Here is a 12,500-nt window from a genome sequence, read left to right on the forward strand (position 1 = left end):
TTATGTCAATGGCCTTCAATTTAATTGACATGTGTACGTCGCTTGTCTGCTAAATGAATGAATGTGAATGTAATCTTTACAACTCATTTGAAAATGTGTTGCAAGGCATAGAAAGTCCTCACTTTAGATAAGCTCACAAAATATCATTGACTAACCACTTGTAACCCCTGAGTTAATCATGAATTATAGTATTAGGAAGTGGTTTATAAAATATGTATCCTCACCCTAACTAATCATTAGTGCATGTGTATATTGCATAATTTATTAAGTATTAACAATAATTCATAAACATATTTTAGATATAGGCTTATTTACTATGAACAAACTATTTATAACTGTGTGTACAAATACTTTATTTATGAGAATTAACATAGGAACAATGCTTTACAAATGATGAACAAAGCATTTTGTAATAGTTTGCAACTGGTTTATAATAAGAAAATGATTTCATTATAAGTGGTTGTTTCATTACTTATTAAGTATAAATTATGTACTTACAAACATATTTTTTGGATAGGCTTATTTACTATGAACAAACCATTTATAATTGTGTGAACAAATGCTTTACTGATGATAAATTATGTATGAACAAGAAATTACTAATGATGAACAAACCATTAACTAATAAGTAACAAAGGCTTAATAAATGATGAATTGTGTGTAGTTATTATAAAGTGTTACCCAAATATCTAATATTTCACACCTCCTAGAGTTCATGCAATTGCTCTAATGAAATGATTAGTTTATTTTGTAATATCCTATGAAAATATGTTTTATTATATTTATTTCTAAATTTAAATTATATGGGTTTTTCATTGTACTGAGCAATACCATATGCTGTAAACATTTTGTTTTTCTTCTATTCTTTGACCATTTGAGTAAAAATGGTTTAAACAACCATTATTACAGTAAAGTAGAGTATTAAATCATCATCCATATACATTTTTAGACAAAATACTGGTTACACCAATTGACATAAATCGGTTACACCAATTGACCATAAAACGTTTATAGCAATAGGACAAGAAATTGACACAGAAAATAGGCATTAAGGTAAACTGAATTGGATATTTTGATATGTATTCATGTCATTCATCATATTCAATATCATATCATTTCATAACATCAGTGAAGAAACTTCTATTTGATTACAATTCAATTCTCATACAATTTCAGTCTATACCCATTATTTTCAAAGAGAGTGAGATAAAGGGCCCTATTTTCGCGATGCAAAACCTGGCGCAAAGCGTATTATTATTCTGACGCAAAGTTTTTTCCTATCTTACACTTCACTGTTATTAAATAATGTGCCCAGTGGTGTGGCAATTACCGACATACTGTAAGGTGTGGTCTGGCACATGATCTAAAAATCGCTATCTTATACCGTCTGAAAAGCATTACGCCACTGACCAAGAAAAGCCTGGTCTATAGCAAAAGGTGCATATGAAACATAGCTGAACACGCACTGTCACGAGATGTAAGCAGCAATTCCTCTGCAGAATAAATGTCCTTAGGTTATTTATTCAGTCATTCGAACATTATAGGGGGAAGTTTTGCTTTTTTCAGGCTATGTTTTTGCTGGTAACCCATTGTCAGTCAATAGTGAAAGTAATTAACTGTGTATAACTGTTTTGTCGTTGACTATGACACCACAGTGAAGTTAGTTTCACTTTGCCTATAGTTCAATTAATAGACAAGTGCAGATGTGTGTAGCTTATCTGCTAGGTTTTAGTAAAGAATGACATAATGGAATACCTGTTCCATACGGTCTTGCGTACAAGCATATTCCTTCAAATACACCGCTGACTATCAAAATGCTGATGTGCTGTTTGAAGTTGCCCTGCTTGCTGTTAAAGGGAATGACAGATGTCTTTGGTTTGGTTTGATTGGTTTAAAGGATGTTAAGCCCAAAACACACCCATGACTGATTAAGAAACATAAGAGCCATCTTTTTGCGCCAGGCACCTGACGTTTGATAACAAAACCACCCCGAATGTGGACTGGACAAACCCCTAAATGTATTTGCGCTATTTGCTAGTGACCATGCATTTTATATTGCTAAATTAGGGCCCAAAGTGTGTTTTAGAGAGAATAAGAGTGAGTGAAAGAGTGGGTATGATAATTTCTTAACCAACCAACCAACAGCAGGATCTGCGTTCACATGCACTCTGTGGCGAGACAAGTTTTTCTTGCTTGTAAGTGGCATCCATTGGGGGACAAGAGGTACATTTTATATATAATAAATGTATTTATATTATTTATTTATAACTTGAACATACTGTTTACATACATCATAATAAAATATTAAAAAATAATTATGGAAGTTTACATTTCAAATGAAAAGCTTTGACATTTCAAAAATCGCTTAAATTGCAATCTAATTAAACCCTTTTAAAGCTATTGTTCATGCTAAACAGTTAATCACTATTTGAATTATAAAAATAATATAATTGGCACCTAAAATTACATACTCTTGCATTATTTTCTACAATACTCTTGCATTGCATTATTATGGACAACTATGTACACACTTCACTTTTATGTGAATATTTAAACACAGTTTTTACATTAAATATAATATTTTATGATTTATGATTTATCAACATTTTTAAAAGGTCATACCATTTGACATGCAACCTAAGCTTGCCTGGCCATGGCCTAAAAACACTATTATGTTACTTTAAGAGAGTTGCTAACCTTGACTCATAGCAGTTGGGGTCTTGAAGGGTCCTTCTCTATGACATAATTTCCTGTCACATGATTCTCTGACATAATACATACAAAATTGTCACGTCATTGACCCATATACAGTATACTGTGTGTGTGTGTGTATGTATATGTATATATCTTTGTGTGTGTGTGTTGAATTTGACTAGAAAATGAGAGTGGTAAGGAGTTAAGTGTAGGTGAATCTAGATGTTTATGAGTTATTCCTGATCACTGTCAATCTCTTTTTCTTCTCTCTTAATTCACCCTTGGGAGAGAAGAACGACCTTCAGAGAAGTTTCGAGATTTTTTATGAGCCCCCCCCCCTGTCAAAAGCCTCAATAATGAGTCTACCTACATTTATCCATATATCATTGCATCTCATGATCCAGATCCCTCAGTTTTGTAAGTCACTTTGGATAAAACCATCTGCTAAATGTATGTATGTATGTATGTATGTATAAATGTATGTATGTATGTATGTATAAATGTATGTATGTATGTATGTAAATGTAGATTATCCACGTTTTCTGCCTTGTTTTCCACCCTTTCCTTTTTAATTCATAATGATGAGGATAAAAGCAAAACAATGTTATCAGCAGAACACTGGCAACACTTTTGGAAAAAAGGTTTAGCTGCTGAGTCAGTAATGGTTCCCTCAGTGGCAGTGTGCAAGTGTTACTGGTCAAGACTGACTCTCTCTCTTCAATGGCAAGAGGCTGTGAGTGGAAATTGGGGATGTGTGTGTGTGTGTGTGTGTGAGGTGGGGGTATGAGTGTAGGGGAGGTGGGGGTCTGTGTGTAGGGGAGGTGGGGGTCTGAGTGTAGAGGAGGTGGGGGTCTGTGTGTAGGGGAGGTGGGGGTCTGTAGAGGAGGTGGGGGTCTGAGTGTAGCGGAGGTGGGGGTCTGAGTGTAGAGGAGGTGGGGGTCTGTAGAGGAGGTGGGGGTCTGAGTGTAGGGGAGGTGGGGTTCTGAGTGTAGAGGAGGTGGGGGTATGTAGAGGAGGTGGGGGTCTGAGTGTAGGGGAGGTGGGGATCTGAGTGTAGGGGAGGTGGGGGTCTGAGTGTAGAGGAGGTGGGGGTCTGAGTGTAGGGGAGGTGGGGGTCTGAGTGTAGGGGAGGTGGAGGTCTGTAGAGGAGGTGGGGGTCTGTAAGAAGTCAGAACTGTGGTGGAGTGTCCGTGTCAATATATATATTGAAAATGAAGTGCATGGCCAGCACTGAACATTTCGTCAGACAGGAAGAGGCGGACTTTCTTATGGAACAAACCAGACTTCACACCTATATGTAATAAACAGCTAGTGCATAAGATGCCAGACGGAGCGGAGTGACTTGCCAGCGTACCTGTAAACACTGTCATCAAGACATAAACAAACAAATTAACAAATAACAAGGTACATGGGCAGCACCTGCCTTTTTGAGCTGTGAATTTGGCTTTCCTTTTAACAAACAAATAAACAAATGAATAAACAAACTGAAAAAACTAACTTCACACCTAGATGATGGCATTTATGACAGTCATGCATTCTACACACACACTCTTCACACAGACACACACACACACCCTTCACAGGGGCGCCTGCGTTAATTTTGATGTGTTCACTAACTTTACTTCATAGAAAATTGTAAATAACCTGATGGCATGCAGCTAATGGGATACTGTGCATAGTTGGGAAGGTATGGTAGGCCAATTTGGTGTGAATACACACACACACAAGGGACATTTTCTCTCGTTGTTGAGTAGCCTGATGGTACGCACAGTGCGTACGGACGTATACCTGCAGGCGTGCCTGACTCTTCATACACTTTATTAGCAGCCGGTGATGCTAAGTTGCATACTGTCCCAAGGGAGTATTTGCAGGCTTCAACTGAGTGCGGATCAACACATTTATGAGCTCATTTTCACCATATTTATTGGGAATCCTGTATTAGAGCAGCGTTTCCGTTGGCCCCGTTTGCCAGATGGAAAAGTGCATTTTGATTGGCTGAGTTCATGAGAGGGCCCTGTGTGAGCCAGGAGAGAAGACTCGCCATTTCTGGTAAAAGTGAAAGTGTGGTCACCTGCCTCATACACATGACAGTAATTTTATTATTCCAGTGTGTGTGTGAGTTTGTGTGTGTGTTTATATGCATATGTGCGTGTGTGTGTTCTGGCCAGTATGGAAAAGCTTACCTGTTCCTGATTCTTCCTGTGTGTGTGTGTGTGTGTGTGTGTGTGTGTGTGTTCATGTTCTCCCCAGTGCTGGGCTGACTGAGGTCCCTTCAGTAGGCTTTGGCACAGCCTGCAGGGAGGCTTTCATGGCTATGGCTGAAGTGGCCCCAGTAATCCAACATTTAGTCATCATATTCCGCTACACTGTAACTATAACACTACAACACTGACCTCTCTCTCTCTCTCTCACACACACACACACACACACTGTCACATACATACAACCCCTTTCTTGACCCCCCCCCCCCTCACACACACACACACAAAACTCCTCATGGCAGGATGCAGAAGATGAGAAACACAGGGAGGACAGTGATCCCTCACCCTTCAGGCCACACACACACACTTCCTCCCCACAGACTCACCATAAATATGCACACACACACACACTCACACAAACACACACATACACACACACTTCCTCCCCACCGACTCACCATAAACATGGTCAACAGTGTAAACATGCAAACAGCCCCTCTGTCAGCAATGTAAAGATACTTATGCTTTTTATTACCGTATTTAAATGTAGGATTTGAACACACTCTGCCAACAATGTGTGTGTGTGTGTGTGCATTTATCTTGTGTAGTATGCCACAGCTATACAATTGTTTTGAGTGATGTTATATTGTCTGTTTGAGACTTGGAAAAACACAGACACTGACAGACCGCCGGTGTAGCTACTTTAAAACTAAATTATGATCTCACTTGACTTTGGAAAAGGGATGAGATGTCCTAGCATGATCATTTCCTTTGACTGCCTGTTATTGTGGAAATATTCAAATATTTAGACGGCCCTTCTAAAAGCACAGATAGCTTGTAATGCTATTGTGTAATAAAATGTTATTTTTACTCTGCAGTGGAAGCTGGCTGACTAATCCTGTTACTAGTGGGACAAAGCCAGTTCTGTTGTTTCAGACAGAAGGACTCTCTCTCACTCTCTCTCCTCTATGCTACTGAAAGCCAGTGCAGTTGTTTCAGACGGATGGACTCTCTCTCTCTATCTCTCTTCTCTCCCTCAATCTTTCTCCCCCACTCTCTCTATCTCTCAGGTCTCTCTCTCTCTTAGGTCTCTCCTATGTGCTACTGAAGGACTCTTAAATGGTTCAGGGGCTCAGACTCACATTCCCCGTCTCTGGGAATGTCATTTAAATGGGGCGAAAAAAGTGTTTCCATGGCGATAAGACGGAGCCCATCTCTCCAGGCGTCCATTACCGTGTGTGTGTGTGTGTATATGCATGTGTATGTGTGTGAGTGTGTGTGTGTGTCTCTGTGTGTATATATGTATGTGTGTGTGTGTGTGTGTGTGTGTGTGTATGTCATGGTCAAAGAATGCATCCTGTCCCAAAAGGTATCTAAATGTCTGCGAGCGCAGTAGAGGGGCTACCGTAAGCCTGTCTGGAGAATGGAATGTGAAGCAGCTCTTTGAACATCAGGCCTTTGTTTATTCTTGCTCCACTCAGAGCTCACTCCACTGGGCTGAGGTCATGTCCCAACCGGGTATGTGGTCAGCAAATGATGGGCATGAGGTCATGTACCAACCGGTATCACCAAATTATGTGCATGAGAAATTATGAAATGACTCGAGACACAACACATACTTTGCTTTATTGAAAAGAAATAATTACAACCCACACAGAAAACAATAGACTACGTATTGTATCAACTAAACAGCTTAAACATGCCATTACCTTCTAAGTGGAGTATGAAAGAAAGACTGCATGCATTGGATGGATGTGCGAAAGAAAGGAATAATATTCTCTAAGGGCCACGTTTGTGTCTTCAGAGCAGGTACAACAAAGAAAATCAAAATGTCCTCCAGGGCCATTTGTCATATTTAGATTTTTTACATTTTTTCATATTTTAGATTTAGATAGTCCAGATAACAGCGAGCAATGGGATGGACATTTGGAAACCTTTGACCATGTGATGCTCCGTCACCCAGGTCTTCAACAGAGCATGCGGAGGGGCTGATGTGACCTCATGTCACAAGATCTTGACATATACCGTATGGTTAAATAAACTCAGCCATGTCACATGATCACGAGATATACTGTATGTGTATATAAACTCAGCGATGTCACATGAACATGACATACCTGTATACCGTATGTGTATATAAACTCGGGGGATGTGTATATAAACTCAGCGATGTCACATGATCATGAGGTATACAGTATGTGTATATAAACTCGGGGGATGCTGTCAGTGATTTGGTTCCATAGAGCTGAGAGACTGGGCTGGGAAATGGCCGTTCCTTTAAACACTTCCAGCTGGGGCTTTGTGCTCCGCACATGCACTGCCGAAGCAATGCGGAGATGTAAATACTCAATACTCCCACATGCCACAAGATAGCTCTACTGTAATTCACACTTTGCCCTTTGCACACGAGTTGAAATAGGGCCCTTGGTATTGGCCTCAAAGTAGGGGTGAGTTAAATGGGAATATAATGACAAAGTGGATTAAGACTAAGGGCTCTATCTTCCGTCCCGGCGCAATTGACTTTGTATATTCGCGAGTTTGTCTTTCCTATTTTGCAGTCAGCGCATATTGGAATTTTCCCTCCACAGGTACATGCCTGTAAATTAGGGAATTCGATTGCGCCCACGGGGGCGGTTCAGCGAAAAGACGGGGCGTGTTCCGGCGCAAACGTTCACTGTTGATATTTTGCAGTTTCAGAAAACAATTCCGCCACAGACCAGGAACTCCCTAGTCTAAAGTCTGTGGCGAAAATGCAGATGCTATTTTAAGGGCGCATGCATGACCACAGGCCTGCATGAATGAATGCGTTGCACACCAATCTACAGACACCCCCGTGCACAGACGGAAACATTCAAAGCCTTGATAATATTTGTCCATTTCCCGGTTTTGTTCGTGCATTGGTGACCTAAATATTTAGTAGCCTATAAAGTACAACATCTACATGCAATATCTTTACAACAACGCCTAATTACGACCTATTAATCTGGACAACTTTATAGGCTACAGCCCTATAAAGGCTAAAGTTACTTTTAGTTTTGTTCCAATTTACCGTTGTGTAAGGTTTTAAGCACCATAATTTTGCCTACCTTGTTGTAGCCCATCTGAAATAACTCCAAGCTTTGCTATGTTCCCTCCATCCTTTCGTTATTTTCAAAAAACGTTTTATATCCATGATGGCCTTGAAGTCTTGAGTTAGTGGATTAGCTTAAATCAGCTTTTCATGTGCTGTTAACCAGCAACAGATAGTACAAGAAAGCAGCAAGTATGGTTACAATTTCTGTACAATTTCTGTAGTTGCTGCATCCATTCATTGTTATTCTCTCTCCTGCTCAAATAAATGTTGTGCGTGAATTAAGTTGATGATAATGTGTTTACAAACTCTGCTTTACAGAAAATATTGTAAATAGTCTACTGTCACGCAGTTAATGGGATACTGTGCAGAGTTGAAAGTTAGGTCAACTTAAACGAAGCCCTTGCTTGGCCGCCTGTGCTGCGCAACGCACACTTAGCTCCTCTCATCTATACAATGTAGTTCCCATTTCTGTAAACCATACATAATTTCAAAGAAAAATATTACCACTCGAGGGAAATTAGTGTGGTGTCCATGTGAAAAAATAGGCATAAATCTAGCGTACACATTTTCACGAATCACTGATGTGTTGATGACATAAATTAGGAAATGTTAGAGGACTTAAGGAGACGTGATGTTGAACTGCATGCCGATGCCATTTAACCCAAATGCCCCAGCGGCAGCACAGGAGAGAAGAGATTAACTGACGGAAGATATGCATTGTCTATAGAGAGGTAATGTTAGATTACATTGTACATTGCAAATATATCACCATGCATTCATAACCTCGTGATTCAGTGAGAATGATCCCAAAACATCGGAAAGTATGTCTTTGTGACAATTCTGTATTACATTTTGTCAAGATGAAAAATCAATAGCTAACTGTTCCCAACTAATCAGTGATTATAGCGCTGTGAACGCTCCTGGCTGCGCCTGGCAAATACGCCACCATAATAGCAATCAGCTATGGAACAAGCGTGCCTGTTGTTAAAGGGAATGTGAGATGACGCTCTGATTGGTTTATTGCACGTTACGCCCAAACCACACCCATGATTAATGTAGCTACTTCAGACCACCCCATTTTAGATTTGCGTCAGGCGCAACAGTCAATATCCCGCCGGTAAAATAGCATCAGCACCCAAGATCCGCCCACAAAGTCACTTGCGTTTTGCGCGAAGACACTTCCGTTTCAGACCATTAAAATAGGGCCCTAAAGGTTTGGAGTAAATTGAATGGGAATATGATGATGTAGATTAAGACTAAAGTTTTGGGGTGAGTTAAATGGGAATATAATGATTAAGTAAATTAAGACTAAAGTTTTAGAGTAAATTGAATGGGAATATGATGATATAGATTAAGACTAAAGGTTTGGGGTGAGTTAAATGGGAAATTAATAACTAAGTAGATTAAAGGGTACTAGGCAACGTTTTCGTGTTAATTACTCATCTTCGTAAGTCGGTATATGGTTCATTACAGTGCGAATGAAGACTCTCTCGCCCTCCCCTACCGCCTGTAATATCCCGCTTGCAAGTTCAGCGTATCGTACCCGCCGACCGGAGCAGGATCAGTTTACATCCTGCATCCACAGCACAGAGGCAGGCTAACGAAACGCTAGCGATTGTTGCAAACGTGTGTATAATGGCAGAGCCGGCGAAGAAGCAGCGAAAACCCTTGACAGAAGATGCAAAGAAAAGTGATGATTATGACGGCTGTGGGCGGGGCTATATGTAAATGTGATGATGCTTATGCCGGCTGTGGGCGGGGCTATATGTAAATGTGATGATAATTATGAGGGCTGTGGGCGGGGCTATATGTAAACGTGATGATAATTATGAGGGCTGTGGGCGGGGCTATATGTAAATGTGATGATAATTATGAGGGCTGTGGGCGGGGCTATATGTATATGTGATGATGATTATGCCGGCTGTGGGCGGGGCTATATGTAAATGTGATGAAGGACCCGTAGGCACATGGCCCAGTCTGCTGGGAGCTCGTGTGGGCGGAGCTTGTTGCCGTCCAGTCTGAGAATCTTGATGCGGGAGTAGGCAGTGATGCTGACCTCTCTACACAGACTGGACACGTTGAACACTGGGGGCACAAACAACAACAGCAACAACAATAACAAACAGTAAACAACGGTAATCACAACATACATATTTATTTTAAATAGATACCATATGAAAACTAAATGAAGAGAAAAGTGAGTTATTTTGTGCTACTCCTGTGTTATTTGTAGCCATGGCAACACTGCTAATAAAGCTCCTTTGAATTTCAATTTCAATTTTGAGAGACCTTCCTATCATCCTAGTATTATTTCTACTATTGTTTATTCTGTGTTCACATGTTTATACCCACATTGCTGTATGTCTATTGTCTTCATTTTGTGATTCAACTGTGTTGTACTCTGTAATCTGTAACACTAGCTTTGGCAACACTGTACCCAAACAGTCATGCTAATAAAGCTTCTTAGAATTTGAATTTGAGAGAGAGAGAGATAAAGAGATGAGAGAGAGAGAGATGAGAGAGAAAGAGAGAGAGAGAGAGAGAGGGGAAAGGAGAGAGAGAGGGAGAGAGAGACAGAGAGAGAGATGAGAGAGAGAGAAAGAGAGAGAGAGGGGAAAGGAGAGAGAGAGAGGGAGAGAGAGAGATGAGAGAGAAAGAGAGAGAGAGAGACAGAGAGAGGAGAGAGGAGAGAGAGAGAGAGAGGGGAAAGGAGAGGGAGAGAGAGAGAGGAGAGAGGAGAGACAGAGAGAGAGGAGTGAGAGATTGCAGGGATGTTGAGTGGGTACAGGTTGTTCTCTGGGCTGTAGCCCGGCCCTCCTCTCTCTCCTCCCTGCCCTCTTTAAGAGCGCAGCTGCCATATTCCCCTTTAATGGACGCTACTGTCCGACTCCGATGGCCGTGATGCTAAACCAGATGCAGGTGGGCCCACATGGCACACACACACACACACACACACACACACACAGTGGTGGAATGTCAGTAGCCTTACAGCCTCTGGGCCAGTCACAACCGCAAGACTGTGATGTGTGTGTGTGTGTGTGTGTGTGTGTGTGTGAGCATTTGTGTGTGTGTGTGTGTGTGTGTGTGTGTCTGCCTAGATTCCATACTGTGTCTGGATAATGTGGTGTGTATTAAGACCATCATTATTCCAGACGTGTGTTGTGTGTTTGTTACAGTTAGTGCATGTTTCTGGATATTTGCCATGTGCCCGTGTGCTATACTGTATATCCCAGGAGGTGTGTGTCTGTGTGTGTGTGTGTGTGTGTGTGTGTGTGTGTTTGTGTGTGTTTTAAGCTCATCATGCATCTGGTCTCCACAGTGAGATATTTGGACGGTGTGTGTCTGAGCCCTGTGGTTTGCTTGAGTGTTTTCAGGTTGAGTGTTTTGATCCTGACTGATAGCTCTGTGTGGGGAAAACTTGGATAGTGTGTGTGTACTGTATGTGTGTGAGTGTGTGTGTGTGTGTGTGTGTGTGTGTATGTGTTTCGCTCCTGACTGATAGCTCTGTGCGGTGAGACCCTGGGTAGTCATGTCTGTTGGCCGTCCTGGTGGAAAAGTGGCGCACTCTCTCCGCGCCCCCAGCCAGAACCAGCAAGGCAGCCGCGCGCCAAGTGATCCTGTTTCGAATCGGCCACTCACAACATGTGCTGCGCTCAGAAGGTCAGTCTCTCTCTTAACACACACCCCCTCCAGAGCCTCCTCAACAGCATAGCAGACACCAGTACCTCATATAAACACGCTCCATTCAAGCACAAATCAGCGGGGAAAATAGCCTCTTTATGGACTTGCTGGAACTCTAGTCATTATTTCTGTGATCTAGTCATTATTTCTGTGATCTAGGTGACTAAGAGAGAGTTCCTTCTGTCATATTACTGCCAGTTCTGCCTCTCAAACCAGGAGGAGGAAGATGGACGTTTTAAACAGCAAACACAAAGTCCTGACTGTCCCTCCGAATGGACTTATAATAGCCCAAACTGTCCTCTGGGATTTGGTGGCTTGCACATTGGGTTGTAAAAAGACTAATAAGTAGTATAAATAACAAACAGACAGCAGTAGCAGCCACAGTATTAGTGCTTTGTGTTTGGCAGTGGACTCCACACTTACGTTATCCCTGAGTCCAAGTACAGACGGAGCGTCACGTTATCCTGTCTCGCTTCTGTCTGCTTTCTCCCTGACTTCCTTAGAGACGGACCCTGTCTCTGTCTTGAAGTGCTGTCGTGCTGTGTGCTGTCGTGCTGTGTGTGTGTGTGTGTGTGTGTGTGTGTGTGTGTGTGTGTGTGTGTGTGTGTTTGTGTGTGTGTGTGTGTGTGTGTTGGGGCGTCCATCATAAGTAACGCCGGCACACTCTTTCTGAGGCAGAGGAGGAACACAGTGTGCTTTTGGCACACGTGGAACCTTCTATCGCTTCTGGAGTGCTCACAGATGTTCCCAGACTCACACACACACACACACACACACACACACACACAGTAAATCTCATCATAACACATACACTAACACACAGCATCCCTGCTCCCTGTGCTAACCTACTT

The 12,500-nt window shown here is 41.7% G+C and overlaps 1 protein-coding gene across 1 annotated transcript in view; it reads right to left on the reverse strand.

Annotated features, from left to right (window-relative positions):
• Window positions 1–9,799: 9,799 nt before the first annotated feature.
• The window catches only part of LOC143103958 (fibromodulin), a 15,839-nt gene continuing 13,138 nt past the window's right edge, over window positions 9,800–12,500 (reverse strand). Inside the window, exon 4 of the mRNA XM_076267846.1 lies at window positions 9,800–10,053. Within this exon, the coding sequence (XP_076123961.1) occupies window positions 9,902–10,053 (152 nt within the window). The 3' untranslated portion in view covers window positions 9,800–9,901. The remainder of the gene's footprint in view (window positions 10,054–12,500) is intronic.

Source organism: Alosa pseudoharengus, unplaced genomic scaffold (assembly GCF_046254945.1).
Source record: "Alosa pseudoharengus isolate Yale_2024_CS ecotype anadromous, Long Island Sound unplaced genomic scaffold, YU_APseudo_1.1 YU_APseudo_1.1_scf_5, whole genome shotgun sequence".
Taxonomy (NCBI): Eukaryota; Metazoa; Chordata; class Actinopteri; order Clupeiformes; family Clupeidae; genus Alosa; species Alosa pseudoharengus.